This window comes from Armigeres subalbatus, chromosome 2, assembly GCF_024139115.2.
Source record: "Armigeres subalbatus isolate Guangzhou_Male chromosome 2, GZ_Asu_2, whole genome shotgun sequence".
In the NCBI taxonomy this organism is placed as follows: domain Eukaryota; kingdom Metazoa; phylum Arthropoda; class Insecta; order Diptera; family Culicidae; genus Armigeres; species Armigeres subalbatus.
Window position 1 is genome coordinate 211997318 of NC_085140.1, and position 16569 is coordinate 212013886.

General features: G+C 39.6%; 1 protein-coding gene across 1 annotated transcript in view; it reads left to right on the top strand.

Annotated features, from left to right (window-relative positions):
* LOC134209537 (uncharacterized) overlaps positions 1-16347 on the top strand; it is a 46081-nt gene extending 29734 nt beyond the window's left edge. The window contains exons 5-9 of the mRNA XM_062685514.1: positions 746-1411; positions 1474-1601; positions 15119-15255; positions 15319-15910; positions 15964-16347. Of these exons, the coding sequence (XP_062541498.1) occupies positions 746-1411; positions 1474-1601; positions 15119-15255; positions 15319-15910; positions 15964-16264 (1824 nt within the window). The 3' untranslated portion in view covers positions 16265-16347. The remainder of the gene's footprint in view (positions 1-745; positions 1412-1473; positions 1602-15118; positions 15256-15318; positions 15911-15963) is intronic.
* The last annotated feature ends 222 nt before the right edge of the window (positions 16348-16569 follow it).

Below are 16569 nucleotides of genomic sequence, written 5' to 3' on the forward strand. Positions count from 1 at the left end.
GGAAGCTTCAAAACGTGTTTTTTTTTGTTAGGAAGGTTTACCTCAAATAAGTCAAAGAATAGACTGAGACAATAAAACACGAAAAGTTTTTTGACGGAGGAGGTCAATTGACAACAATATAAAATATTAATACCTTCAATTTGTGCAGGAATAGTTGGTCATGCAAATGTAATTTGTGAATGAGCCCTTGTCTGTGTGTTTCAATTTGCTAATTTGTTCAACTATATTAAGTTAACAGTTCGAATGAGTAACTAACGCTTTAGGGGGCGAGTGATGTCTGCCAGACAAATAACGTAACAAGAGGAAGAGATGCGGTTAACAATCATCATTTTTTTCGTGATGTAATTTGATGTAATGAACCCTGAAACTCCCTATGTTGATGCAAGTCCAAAGCATTTGAAGTCATCTAAAGCAGATGAGAAGACTATACCGAAAGATTATTTTAGCAATAATTAAATCCAATTATTAACCGCACTGATCGTGCATACAAGTACATATACATGAAATCGTTTGAATAATTTACTTCCAGCTCCACACTGAGTGTCAATCGTAATAGTCGTTATCGTACTACTGTGAAGCAGCGTAGCACATGCGCAGCAAATTCATTCACGTAAACCAACACATCAAACACCGGTTTCTTATCATTGCAAAAAATTAAAATCACTATTAGTGTATAGAGGCAGCTGTGTGCTCTAGTAACCCCACGAAGTAGCGTCAATCAGTTTTAATGAAACATCCAGAGTAGTCAGGTCCCACTGTTCTGCTGAAGCCGGTGAAAAATAATCGACGCTATCGCAAGCATTCGATTATCTCCCAGTTTCCAAGTTTTATCATGATTGAGTTTTTGCGCTCTGTTCTACGGCTAGTGTTTGGACTGACAAAGTTCATCATATCAAGCAAATTACTCAAAACATTTCCTCCACCGGTTCGACCGATCGTAAAAGTTAGCCAGGGCAAAGTTCGCGGAATAACCTCAACGCTACCCAATGGATCACAATATCACTACTTCAAAGGTGTTCCATATGCAAAGGCTCCGGTTGGGGAGCTTCGCTTCCGTCCGCCTGTTCCAATTGAGAAGTTTTATAAACCGATGGTGGAATGTTCGGTAGATCGCAGCGCATGCATACAACCGATGGGAAGGTTCGTTCTGGGTAAGGAAGCTGGACTATTTCTAAATGTCTACACACCTGGTTTGCCAGACGATGGGAATAGCACTACCAGTTTTCCCGTGATGATTTGGATTCATGGAGGAGGATTTATTGGCGGCGGTGGGGGTAGTTTTGTATACAATCCGATTCAATTAGTTCAGGAAAAGGTGGTTGTGGTTACGATGAACTATCGGCTTGGACCGTTGGGTTTCTTGAGCTTACCCGGTGCAGGAATTGCTGGCAACGCTGGATTGAAGGATCAGGTAAATTAAATTGAGTCACTGATAGAAGTAAAGAAAATTAAATAACTAGAAAATTGTTTTAGCTGCTTGTATTCAAGTGGGTAAAACAAAATATTGCAGTCTTTGGAGGAGATCCAAACAACGTAACTGTATTTGGAGAAAGTGCGGGTAGTATGTCCGCATATTTGCACTATCTGTCTCCTAACTCAAGGTATGTAAATAATGTACATATTTAGGTTGAAATAGAGGATCCATTCTTTTTTGAGTAATCAAACAAATTGTGACGATATTTTTTAAACATGCAGCCTAATTTGCAAAAATATTACTTTTAAAAACTAGATAAATCCACCTAGCGGTGTTAGTGTCTTTGTCATGCCACGTTACAACAACAAAATATCTGTGAAATCATCTTGTGTTTAATTTGTTTTACAGTAAAACATTTGAAAAGTTTCCGAACCAAAAAGGGCATAATTTTAGCTACACGGAAGAAAAAAAGTACCCAAAATTGAGTATTTTTAAACTTACTTTTGAGTTATTTTTCTCTTCTCTTTCATCCACTCTTTCTTTTGTTATCAAAAACAAAAGAGCCAACAATCCTACGACGCCAGTTCAATACGGGAAGCCAATTTTAAGTTTTATTACCTGAGGTCGAAATTGAGTGAATTAAACTTAAATTTGGGTCAATAAATTTTCCGTTGGGTACTTTTTTAACATGGGAGTAAAGGCAAACTACTTCGACCCTACTTACTCAATTTTGGCTTCCCGTACGGATTTACGAGGTTGGGTGAATTAAACTCATTATTGGGTAGTTTATTTCTTCCGTGTACGTTGTTTGTTCCGTTTCTTTTTTAAAACTTTATGGTTGCATAGAACTTTAATAAATATGCATGTTGATGGTAAAAAATTAACTACTGTGGCACTGCTTCCACATCGCCAAACTGTGCGAGCGGGCTTCGAGCGTCTTAGCTTGCTTGTCCAATGTCCAATCAAGGTCGTGTCCGTTTTGTTGTTTTCAGTTAATCGGATACAAGAACTTGCATGCGAAATTTGCATGGGTTGCACCTTGCATTGTATTTTATAGCATTATTTTTTCATTACTGATGGATATCGTCTCAATATGCAGAAAACCCTGATTAATTCACCTAGCGGTGTTGATGCCTTTCTCGTTTATTAGATATACAGGTATACCTCGATTATATGGACTTCGATTATATGAACTTTCTACCTCAATTATATGGACTTATTTTTCGTGTCTAGAGGTTTTAAAAATCTTTTGAATATTCTTCGTCATATTTTACATTAATTCCATATTTATTAAGGTACATTGGGACAAACAAGCCAGAAAGGGGTGTATTCGAAGTTATATATGATGAAACCGCACACTGAATTACAGGATCGGCTGACTAGATTGATTTACCAATTTCACGTTGCAAATTCCATTGAATTTGTGTATTATTAATCAACAAATACCACGGCCACGTCCTTACAAATAGGAGTGGAACGATAACGTGTATTTGAGGTGAACTCAGTTATATTAAAACTTGTGATTTCCCTTGTCATAAGACGAGTTTGTACAATCCCATTGAAGTCGAGTCAAGTACGAGACACTGAAGACGGCCTTACTGTTGAGGTCGAAATACGTATCTGTCAAGATACAACTAAGTGGTGGAGTTCAATGGGATTGTACAAACTCGTCTTATGACAAGTGAAGACATTCCACTAAAAAGCTCAAAATAATTTTCTTAACTTGTGATTTGCCAGTCTGAGTAGCGAGTGATGAGATGAGATGTTCATATTTAGCTGTTAAACCATTTGTTGCTAATAAACCATTTTCTATCCTTGGTGCGTGAATTAAATGTAGGGAATGGAATTGTGCAAAGCGCGGATTAACATCCAGCAAATTTGACCAAGACTGATTTTGTGTGTGCGGGCAGCAGGGACTATGTCTAAGGGCTTGACGATCCCTCCTCAGGCCATCTGCGAGTTGTGGGGCTTGCCAAGGATGTGGTGGGGTTTGACAGTGGGTCCTGTTAAACTTCTATAAAAAGCTGCATGTATCCGCAAGTAGGCCCCACCAAAGCGACCGTGTGCCGCTCAAAGCGCACTAGGGACGTTCCGATACTTTCGATATATCGGAATATCGATATTTTTGTTTCGATATCCGATATTTCTGTATCGATATTTTGCTTTCAATATATCGGTCATATCGATATTTTTGCTTCCGATATCGATATATTGAATCAGAATAAAGTAACGCAAAAATAACAATTGCATTGTGTTTTGTGAAAGGAAATACTTCAAACTGGATCGAAAATGCCGTATTTTTAATGGTTAAGAGGATTTTTCTCGGTAGGATGGTGTGAGGTGTGCGCTGCCATAACAAATAGTTTTGGCAACTCGACACTTTGTATTGACGGTTGGGCAACATCTGTCATACCGATGGAATTTAATTATATATTTGACTTGTTCCTATGACTAATTAGATAAATTTACTATAGAAATTAGGAAGTAAATTGTGGAAATTAGAATTTAGAAGAATTGGAAAATATTAAAAATTCCTTCGAAAGGAGTAGGAGTTAAAGAGAATTCTCTTAAGGACATTTCTCACGGAATCCAAAACTAAATGCACTCTCGTTTTCAAGGGCACACCACTCGATACGGAAGCAATGCACAACTGTCATTTTTCTTAATTCGCGCATGCTGCGATGCAGCAAAGCCGAAATAATAAAAATGACAGTTGTGCGTTACTTCAGTATTAAGTGGTGTGTCCTTGAAAACGCGAGTAGATTTAAATTTGGATTCCGTGAGGATTGTCCTTAGAATATATCTTTGAACTTTCTGATGATTATTTTGATTTTTTTTTCTGATGGAACCTTTTTCGTGAATTTTGAAGAATGCCTGTTAACCTTCTGTCTGTGCTCATAAAAACTTACGTTGTCTGTGCTCTGGGGTCAAATTGACCCCAAATTGAAATTGCTATAACTTTTTTAATGTTTGGCCAATTTTGGATTTTTTTGGGCTGTTTCGAAAGATAATTTAATCATCTTTCGTTACCAAAGATTGACTATAGATGGGCGGGTACATCGCGGGGAGAGGTTTTAGTGAACAAGGGTACAAAAACAGTGATTTTTCATGATTATTTTACTTATATCCGAAAATCCTACCCAACTTAAAAGGTTATGCACTAAGGCGTGTGCTTTGGCATGAGGCGTTGATAAGTTTAGAACTCGGCCGCCAGGTGGTGGTATATTTGAATTCATTATTTTAGACCTTTCGATTTTAAGGACGGCTACGCAGTCTTGAATTATTGAAACAAGATGTTTATTTATCCGACGTTTCGACACGGGGATGGTGTCTTCATCAGGGGAAACTATAATTGATTGGGTACTTAGTTATGTGTTATAAATATGTGTCAAAATGTTAACTTACAATACGGTATTTGTTCCTAGTCTATTGTTTAGTCTAACATTAACTGTCTGGTACGGATTTTTCTGGTACATACTGTGAAATTTAGATAATTATAACACTGAATTTGAACTAATTACAACAGATCCAAACATATAAAAACTGACTTACACTTCGAGAACACACAATTTCAAAAACATTGACACTAACAGATAACCCCAACAAACAACATGTAAAACTTTACAGATCCATTCCGTACGTACCTGCACTTTCCCAACGGATCGCGAAATTATTAATTAAAGATTATCCCAACATCTCCATCACCACAAAACAATATCACACAGTTAACGATCTACATACCAAATTAAAACAGCCTCTAGGGAAAGAAGATATTAGCAATATTATTTACAGAATTCCATGCAATGATTGTCCGTGCTGTTATGTAGGAATGACTACGAATTATCTAAAAAAGCGACTTGCTGGTCACAGAACAAACGTAAACAAGCTGGAAAAATTGTTAAACGATGTCCATACAAATACTGAAGCAGCTAAAACGTCTCTAGTCGAATCGACGACTGCTCTTATTCAACACTGTATTGACCAAGACCACAGATTCAACTTCGAACTTACACAAATTATAGACCACAGCTACAAATCATCCACACTTCCATTTCTGGAAATGTGCCATGTAACAAACACAAACCACACCGTTAATAAGCGGACAGACGTAGATGGATTGAACACAACATACGCCTCTGTATTGCACCATATCAAGAGTATAGAAGAGATTAAGAGAGGAAAACGAAACAACCAAAATTTAAGAGATGAGTAGATTATTCAGATAGGGCATCAAGGCTACCATTACGGAAAAAAGGGGGTTTGCAATGAGGCGGTATCCGAAAGAAAATTCGCGTTATCTGTTAGTGTCAATGTTTTTGAAATTGTGTGTTCTCGAAGTGTAAGTCAGTTTTTATATGTTTGGATCTGTTGTAATTAGTTCAAATTCAGTGTTATAATTATCTAAATTTCACAGTATGTACCAAAAAAATCCGTACCAGACAGTTAATGTTAGACTAAACAATAGACTAGGAACAAATACCGTATTGTAAGTTAACATTTTGACACATATTTATAACACATAACTAAGTACCCAATCAATTATAGTTTCCCCTGATGAAGACACCATCCCCGTGTCGAAACGTCGGATAAATAAACATCTTGTTTCAATAATTCAAGACTGCGTAGCCGTCCTTAAAATCGAAATAAAAATATACAGTCGATTTCTCAATAGTTCATCACACAATGGCAGCCATACAACTCTCCTTCTTTGGGTACATACACGAAAACTTCGGACACCATACTGTTGACACAATGAAAACGTACGCCTCTCACAACAAGAAAATGGCAAATTTGGAAAGCCGCAAATCGTTTCTTATTATGTGCAGACGACAAGGTGTTTTTCCTTCACACATAGTGAACTCGTTCAAATGCGTTCACGAGTTGTTAGCAGAAAACGCTCCATACATCAACAAGATCGACAGGACTATAAACAGGTTCAAAAAAGCTATACTGAACCTAGAAATCAAACAAACGTTCCACAAGATCAAACAAATCACTAAGGAATTGCAAGTGATAAAACGAGGTTTACGGTCTCTAACCAACGAAAGGATCACAAATGATTTCATGGACACACAACATGCAGCGTACACCGCCTGGTTGAGTAGGAAAGAAAAACACACATCAAAAAAACTCTCCACCATCACACAGATGCCAAAACTCAACGACAAAGGGCAACCTGGGTTCAACGAGAAGGCCATCCTCAACGCAACCAACCTAGACATCCCATCTAGCACACTCCATCTCCTCAGTCTTGGTCCTAAATTCGCTCTTCCGACGACGTCGCTATCGCAAATCCCTTTCTACCACCTGCTAGCCGAAACAGAACAAATCTTGCTAACAAACAACGACAAAAAGGTGCCAGATAAAAACCGCTGCCAGATCGTGAATGTAATGCAAAACTTCATTCATGGTTTCCGCTCGATGGTAGAAACGCATGACAGTGTGACAAAATTTTGCGAAGCTGCCACGGACAACACAAAGAGGTTTCTGCGTTCAAATCCAGAGATATGTGTCCTGTCAGCGGATAAAGGCAATAGAACGGTTATTATGATGCGAGAGGATTATGACCATAAAATGCGTAACCTAGTTAACGATCCGACAACATACGTTAAAGTACGGATCGATCCCACCTCCAGGTATCAGATTCAGAGCAACAATATGGTCAAAAGGCTGAAAGACTTGAAGCTTATTGACTACAAACAATCCAAGCACCTATCTTCGAATAATGCAACTTGTCCACGGATCTACGGCCAACCGAAAGCCCACAAGCAACAACTACCGCTCCGTCCCGTCATTCCCAACGTAACGGCCCCAACATACAAACTGTCCAAGTACATAGCGAATATCCTCCAATCCTCGCTCCATAGTCCATACAGTACGACGAGTTCGTTTGATTTTTGTACGGAAGTAAACCACAGCAAACTACCCGAAGATTTCATAATGATGTCGCTGGATGTGACATCGTTATTTACGAATGTTCCACGTCACCTGGTCATTCGCAACATCATAGAACGATGGAATGAAGTTGACACCAGAATTAACTTAGATCTCTTTCTTGAGATTGTAGAATTCTGCATGGAGGCCAGCTACTTTTGTTTCGAAGGGCAATTCTACAAACAAACGTTTGGAACTGCTATGGGAAGCCCACTCTCTCCGATTGTGGCAGACATTGTATTGGACTCGGTAATACACACAGCTATGAGCTCTCTACCATTTGAGGCTACAATATTCAAGAAATATGTTGATGACATCTTTATGGTTATCCCACGGAACACCGTAAAAGCTTGTTCTCGATGCATTCAACAATGTAGAACCGAGGCTACAGTTCACCATTGAGATCGAAGAAAATAGAAAACTTCCTTTTCTAGACATGACAGTGATCAGTAATGAAGACCAAACATTGCCCACCGAATGGTACGCCAAACCCATCGCATCCGGTAGAATGTTAAATTACGCGTCATTCCATCAACCGAAACACAAAATAAATGGAGCCAACAACTTCATTCACAGGGTTTGTTCGCTTACACACAACAAACCCATCGATGAAATAGCAAAAACCATTCACCAACACCTGCAGGCGAACAACTATCCAAAGCAACTCATCAATCGACTATTTCATCTGTACATGAATAAACATCAGAGCAGCATCCATCCACAACCAACCCAATCAACACAACAACCGCCCACCCAACCACCGCAGACCACTATCCACCAAACCCCGTGCACTACCCACACTAATCCAGCAATATCCACCCAGAGCCAACCATGTCGTTAGCCACCCTCCCAGCCAGCCATCATGCCAGCAGCCCATAGCCCACCCACGCAGCAAACTCCTCCAATTGAACAACAAGATGCCGTACCGAACACCAACCACCAAATAGTTGAATTCCGAGATCATCATTCGACCAGCAGTTCCATTCATCACGAGGGACAGTTTCCACCTCCTGAAATTACAACAAATGTAAAACTTTACAGATCCATTCCGTACGTACCTGCACTTTCCCAACGGATCGCGAAATTATTAATTAAAGATTATCCCAACATCTCCATCACCACAAAACAATATCACACAGTTAACGATCTACATACCAAATTAAAACAGCCTCTAGGGAAAGAAGATATTAGCAATATTATTTACAGAATTCCATGCAATGATTGTCCGTGCTGTTATGTAGGAATGACTACGAATTATCTAAAAAGCGACTTGCTGGTCACAGAACAAACGTAAACAAGCTGGAAAAATTGTTAAACGATGTCCATACAAATACTGAAGCAGCTAAAACGTCTCTAGTCGAATCGACGACTGCTCTTATTCAACACTGTATTGACCAAGACCACAGATTCAACTTCGAACTTACACAAATTATAGACCACAGCTACAAATCATCCACACTTCCATTTCTGGAAATGTGCCATGTAACAAACACAAACCACACCGTTAATAAGCGGACAGACGTAGATGGATTGAACACAACATACGCCTCTGTATTGCACCATATCAAGAGTATAGAAGAGATTAAGAGAGGAAAACGAAACAACCAAAATTTAAGAGATGAGTAGATTATTTAGATAGGGCATCAAGGCTACCATTACGGAAAAAAGGGGGTTTGCAATGAGGCGGTATCCGAAAGAAAATTCGCGTTATCTGTTAGTGTCAATGTTTTTGAAATTGTGTGTTCTCGAAGTGTAAGTCAGTTTTTATATGTTTGGATCTGTTGTAATTAGTTCAAATTCAGTGTTATAATTATCTAAATTTCACAGTATGTACCAGAAAAATCCGTACCAGACAGTTAATGTTAGACTAAACAATAGACTAGGAACAAATACCGTATTGTAAGTTAACATTTTGACACATATTTATAACACATAACTAAGTACCCAATCAATTATAGTTTCCCCTGATGAAGACACCATCCCCGTGTCGAAACGTCGGATAAATAAACATCTTGTTTCAATAATTCAAGACTGCGTAGCCGTCCTTAAAATCGAAATAAAAATATACAGTCGATTTCTCAATAGTTCATTATTTTAGACTACTCAAGATATTCCGATATATAGAATTCTCCTCAGTGTAAATATTCTTATCGCACAAATTAAAAAATGGGAAGAAGTGCTCATTATATTGAGCACCGCTTTGTAGTGCTAGACATCCTGAACAATGTTGCCGAATACAACTTGGGTGTAGGTATGAGGGATCTCAAGCTAATGCAATATTTCATATATGCAAGAATATTGCAAGTACGCTAGCGCCGCCTATTTGTAAATTTCCGTATTATTTATTCTGTCACATGACAGTCTATTCCCACCAGACGAACTTTGTTACAGACGTCATCTTTACAAATTTCAAAATTGTGCGATAAGAATATTTACAATGAAGAAAATTCCATATATCGGAGTTACTTGAGTAGTCTAAAATAATGAATTCAAATACACCGCCACCTAGCGACCAAGCGCTAAACTAATCAATGCCTCATGTCAAAGCAGACGCCTTCCTGCATAACCTTTTTGAAAAGGTGCAGTACCCATTTTGAGATAGGATTTTCAGATATAATAAAATATGCATGAAAAATCACTGTTTTTGTACCCTTTTTTACGAAAACCCCTCCCCGCGATGTACCCGCCCACCTAAAGACAATCTTTGGTAACGACCTGAAAGATGCTTAAATTATCTTTTGAAACAGCCCCAAAAATCCAAAATTGGCCAATCATTAAACTAGTTATAGCAATTTCAATTTGGGGTCAATTTGACCCCATAGCACAGACAACGTAAGTTTTTTGAAAAAAGGACACTGTAGCGCATATTTTCAAGATTTTTCAAGCGAATTTGCACCTAGGAGACAGATCTAGTTTTACCAAACTACCAAAAATTAGGAGAATCGGTTGAAAACTTAAAAAATGACAGCCACTCAAAGTGGCCTGGGGTCATATTGACCCCAGAGCACAGACAAAAGGTTAAAATTGAATAGAATTTCCTGCCGAAATTCAAAGGAATTGCATGTGAAACAAAAAGATAATTTCTCGTGAAAGTTTAGGAGAATTTCCTTTTTTAGTTAAGAATAGGGTAAAACGTCTTATCGTTGTGGTATGTCCTAATGTTGCGGTAGTGTTAAAGTAGTCCATTCTGGATATGATAGCATTAAAAACAATTGAACAGCTTTAGTTTGACAAAATTCCGTTCAAAATGATGTAAAATTTTCCGATAAAAATTTGAATGCTTTGAGCCTATTATTGCGGTAGTGCTCTCCATAAGAATTACATACAATACCGCAACAATAGGACTGACCTTCAAAAAATTTGGCAACGATAGGCAACTGCGTCATATTATTGCGGTAGTTTGTTTTTATTGTTATAAAAACAAAACAACATAAGTTCAGCACAATTGACGTAATATTCACGAAACTATAGTTAAAGAGTATCCTATTCGACTACTACAATGTGGAAAACGACCAACAGGTAATTTTTGAAGAATTTTTTAAATCAATTTTGTTTTGACACGGTGCTTAACCCCTCCATAATAGGTCGTTTTACCCTATTTCAATAGATTTTATTGAAAATTCTGAATTTTCTTTGAAAATTAAATTTAAACTTAAAAAAAATCCGTGGAAATTCTGAGGAGATAATTTTGTGTTGTCAAGAATCAGAATAAGCCGAGTAGAAATACAGAAAAATTGTCAGTGGAATTTCAGCAAATTTCTTGAATCTTCAGTTGATTTTTCCGAACGAACGGAAAATAGTGAGGTCAGCAGCAGATTGGATTAAGAAATAGAAAAAAATCTATTCTGATCATTATTGTAGAGAGATAATATGGTAATAAGATAGTAATTGAATAATTACAACAAAAAATATACTAAACATTTTAATTTTTTAAATATCATATGATTATCCGATATATCGATATTTTCATTCCAATATATTGGTGATATCGATACTTTGATTCGATTATCGTATCGAATCAAATATCGATATTTTGAAGTATCGGAACGTCCCTAAAGCGCACAAGCCCAAGTCCTGGTGTTAGGTGGGACGCTAAACAGCCCTGACACGACGGCCCTCCGACGCAGGCCCAATAAGCCGCTTGGAAAACCAATCATTACCAACAATATAAGAGATAATGCGACTCGATATAATCGGCAAAGACCTAGGCGACGAATACAGGATCACGATTGGAAGCTTGGAACATGGAACTGCAAGTCGCTAGGTTTCGCAGGTTGCGACAGGATGATCTACGATGAATTACATCCCCGCAACTTCGACGTCGTGGCGCTACAGGAGATTTGCTGGACAGGACAGAAAGTGTGGAAAAGCGGGCATCGAGCGGCTACCTTCTACCAAAGCTATAGCACCACCAACGAGCTAGGAACCGGCTTCATAGTGCTGGGTAAGGTGCGCCATCGTGTGATTGGGTGGCAGCCAATCAACGCAAGGATGTGCAAGCTGAGGATTAAAGGCCGTTTCTTCAACTATAGCATCATCAACGTGCACTGCCCACACGAAGGGATACTCGACGACGAGAAAGAAGCGTTCTATGCATAGCTGGAGCAGACATACAATGGATGCCCACTGCGGGACGTCAAAATCGTCATCGGTGACATGAACGCACAGGTAGGAAGGAAGGAAATGTATAGACCGGTCATCGGACCGGATAGTCTGCACACCGTATCGAATGACAACGGCCAACGATGCATAAATTTCGCAGCCTCTCGCGGAATGGTAGTCCGAAGCACCTTCCTTTCCCCGTAAAAATATCCACAAGGCCACATGGAGATCACCTAACCAAGAAACGGAAAACCAAATCGACCACGTTCTAATCGACGGTAAATTCTTCTCCGACATCACGAACGTCCGCACTTACTGCAGTGCGAATATTGAATCCGACCACTACCTCGTTGCAGTATGCCTGCGCTCAAAACTCTCGACGGTGTACAACACGCGTCGAAGTCGGACGCCGCGGCTTAACATTGGGCGGCTACAAGACGGTAGACTAGCCCAAGAATACGCGCAGCAGCTGGAAGTGGCACTCCCAACGGAAGAGCAGCTAGGTGCAGCGTCTCTTGAAGATGGCTGGAGAGATATTCGATCCGCCATTGGTAGCACCGCAACCGCTGCACTTGGCACGGTGCCCCCGGATCAGAGAAACGACTGGTATGACGGCGAATGTGAGCAGTTAGTAGAAGAGAAGAATGCAGCATGGGCGAGATTGCTGCAACACCGCACGAGGGCGAAGGAGGCACGATATAAACGGGCGCGGAACAAACAAATCTCGATTTTCCGGAGGAAAAAGCGCCAGCAGGAAGATCGAGACCGTGAAGAGACGGAGCAACTGTACCGCGCTAATAACACACGAAAGTTCTATGAGAAGTTGAACCGTTCACGTAAGGGCCACGTGCCACAGCCTGATATGTGTAAGGACATAAACGGGAACCTTCTTACGAACGAGCGTGAGGTGATCCAAAGGTGGCGGCAGCACTACGAAGAACACCTGAATGGCGATGTGGCAGACGAAGATGGCGGTATAGTGTTGGACCTGAGAGAACGCGCGCAGGACATAATTCTACCGGCTCCGGATCTCCAGGAAATCCAGGAGGAGATTGGCCGGATGAAAAACAACAAAGCCCCTGGGGTTGACCAACTACCAGGAGAGCTATTTAAACACGGTGGTGAGGCACTGGCTAGAGCGCTGGTCTGGGTCATTACCAAGATTTGGGAGGAGGAAGTTTTGCCGCAGGAGTGGATGGAAGGTGTCGTGTGTCCCATCTACAAAAAGGGCGATAAGCTGGATTGTAGCAACTACCGCGCAATCACATTGCTGAACGCCGCTTACAAGGTACTCTCCCAAATTTCATGCCGTCGACTAGCACCAATTGCAATTGGGGCAGTACCAGGCGGGTTTTATGGGCGAACGCTCCACCACAGACCAGGTGTTCGCCATTCGCCAAGTACTGCAGAAATGCCGCGAATACAACGTGCCCACACATCATCTATTCATTGACTTCAAAGCCGCATATGATACAATCGATCGAGACCAGCTATGCCAGTTAATGCACTAAAACGGATTTCCGGATAAACTGACACGGTTGATCAAAGCGACGACGGATCGGGTGATGTGCGTAGTTCGAGTTTCAGGGCATTCTCGAGTCCCTTCGAAACCCGCAGAGATTACGGCAAGATGATGGTCTTTCGTGTCTGCTGCCACCCACCGCGAGTTTGCATCGGTGGTGACGAAATCGAAACTCTCAGCTACATCAAGTTACCATGGGGAAGAGACATTTCTTAAGATTTTAATATTTGATGCCATAATTGGGTGATTTTCCTTATACACATGCTCTGCTGCCTTAGATCTAAATTCGTAATGTAATCCCTTATCGTTTTCTCTTTTCGCCTTACTTACTTCCGCCATATGTTCTTTGAACCTTATATCTAATGATCTTTTTGTTCGGCCTACATAGATTTTTTCACATTGGGAACAATTTATTTTATAAACGCCTGCCTTATTTAACATTTCTACTTTATCCTTCGTTGAACCCAATAGATACTTGAGTTGTTTGCTTACACTGGAGAATACTAGATCGATGCCGAATTACCTTAGTCGAGGGCGTAGCTGGTTGGTGATGTGTTTATCATATGGGACCGAAACTCTTTTTAGCGGCTCATCGATCGGTGTCAGCCCTGTAAGTCCATTTCGTATCAGCGTTGTAAGTCCATTTGTTGTTGGGTCCTTTCCTTCTTGTTGATGATCACTCGTATAGTCCTCTCCAGGTATCCGTTGATCTCCGCTGTTTCCAAGATGTACATCAGGTATAAACAGCGCTGTTAAATGAGGATCAGGGAAACGGTAGCTCTTGGTTCTTCAAGATTCTACCTAAGCAATAAGGTAATTAACTGTATAGGTAAATAAAGTAGGTAAATAAGATTAGATTAGGTACCTAGCGTAGTATAAATAGTCGAGTCAAGTACGAGTCGCTGAAGACGACCACACAGTTGTGGTCGAAATACGTATCTGCAATGTTAACGAACTAATTAGTGAAATTCAATGGAGAGTACTAAGCTCGTCTTAGACGGTTGAATACATTCCACTAAAAAGAGCTTAGAAAGAGCGGCTATAAGCATGCCGCTTCTGAGAAAAGATAATTTTTCAGCACAATTCTGTAGGGGAAAGGCAAAAATGAAACATAATTTAAATTCTTATGAACTAATTTTACGTTATCACATGCTTTATATGCTGCCCTTTTTTTACTATAGATAGTGGAATCTATAGATGAGCGAAAGCATGGTTGGGTATGTTTTTATTTCTACTAACTATAATCTTCAACATAACTGTGAGCATATGTTCCATTATTGTAACAATATTAATAATATTCGCAAAGAAAAAAACAAGTTTTCCATTAGTATCGTAAGTTCTGATGAAAAAATAACAAAAATAATAACAAAGCGATTTGCGTTATTTTAGATTTTTATTGATATACGTAGGGTATATGGCTCAAATCTTGGCCCCAAATGCTACGGTTGAGCACATTTATCGTTATAAATCTTCATATATTACATTTCTAACCACTGCTCACTGATTAATGAGATCACATGAAGAAGAACAGAACAGGTTGTGCTTCAATTCTTTGTGTTATAATGTTTATAATATAATTACATATTATTTATTAATAAGGTTATCTATAATATGGATACATATTTACATTGTTTCTACATTTACAGAAAATACTTCCACAAAGTCATTTGCCAAAGTGGCGTTGCGTGTTCCGAATCGTTCTTCCAAGTATCTGCAGCTGAAAAGGCTCGAAAACTCGCACAACGATTTGGATATGAAGGAAGCGATGATACCAAAGTCCTTGGTAACTATGAATACTATCCTCGCTTTCAACATTTGGTTTTAACAGACGAACCTTACATTACAGACACGCTTCTCAAAGCTCCAGCCAAATTACTAGTCAAGTATCAAAACGACGTGGGCAGTGAAAGCGAAAAACACCTCGCACTGCAGATGTATTTCAGACCGGTCATAGAGGAGGTCCTCTCGGAAGACAGCATCATCACGGAAACACCAGAGAAAATTTTGAAATCATTTGACACACTCCGGATGCCTTTGATCAACGGGTGTACAGATGGTGAAGGAATTCTCGGATTATGGCTGATACGGAAGCGATTAGAGGATTTCGCCCAAAATCCAGAGCGTCTCGTGCCTCAACTTCTGGGAAATCCACCCGGTCTTGATAGGCGTGCAGTTGGCCAAGAGATCCAACAGTTTTATTTTGGGAAAAAGCAAATCGGAAAAGAATCGCTAAATGAGCTTTGCAGCGTTTTATCGGATAACGTTTTCATCACGAATACAAACGTCAGCGCCGAGTGGATAGCGAAGTATCAACCCAATGTGAAGCAATATCATTACCGATTTTGCTACGATGGAAGATTAAGTTTCTCGAAAAAAATATTCAGATCCGGACAAGTGAAGGGGGCGTGCCATGGGGACGATATATTTTACTTGTTTGAGTAAGATTAAGTTCACAAATTTATCCAAATGCTTCAAGTTTTTTTTTTTAAAGGTCGCCGATGCTGGAACAACTTGAAAAAGGAAGTGCCGAATATCGTGTAAGAAGTACCATGGTGCGAATGTGGACCAACTTCGCAAAATATAATGATCCAACACCTGACGGAGGTGATCATCCGCTAGCGTTCAAGTGGACTACAGTGCAAAACTTCGAAAAAGACGCGGAACATTTCGAACTTGACTCGCTAAACATTGGCGTTCAGTGTGAAATGGAGAAGAACCCATGCGAAAAACGTATGGCATTATGGAGAGATTATTTTAGAAAATATAGGGAAGGGTATCTTTACGACTTATAGACTGAGTAGTTTATAACAATGTTTTGACTCACGTTTATAAACATGTATTGTTGATTTTGAAATAACAGACAGGATATTATAATTACGTTGGTTTCATTTTTTCAGAAAGCCATTATCATGTTGTTAGAGCCAAGGATGTTATCGATTATTTAGTAATCTGCGTTCGATCATTTAGTAGTTTGTCAATAACTCATTCCTGAGGCTAGTTTCAATATGTGTTGTATGGTGGATTTCTAGTGCAAAATTTTCGTCAAAAGCAGGACTACTCACAGTTTTAGTAGTCCTGCTTTTGACGGAAATTAGGT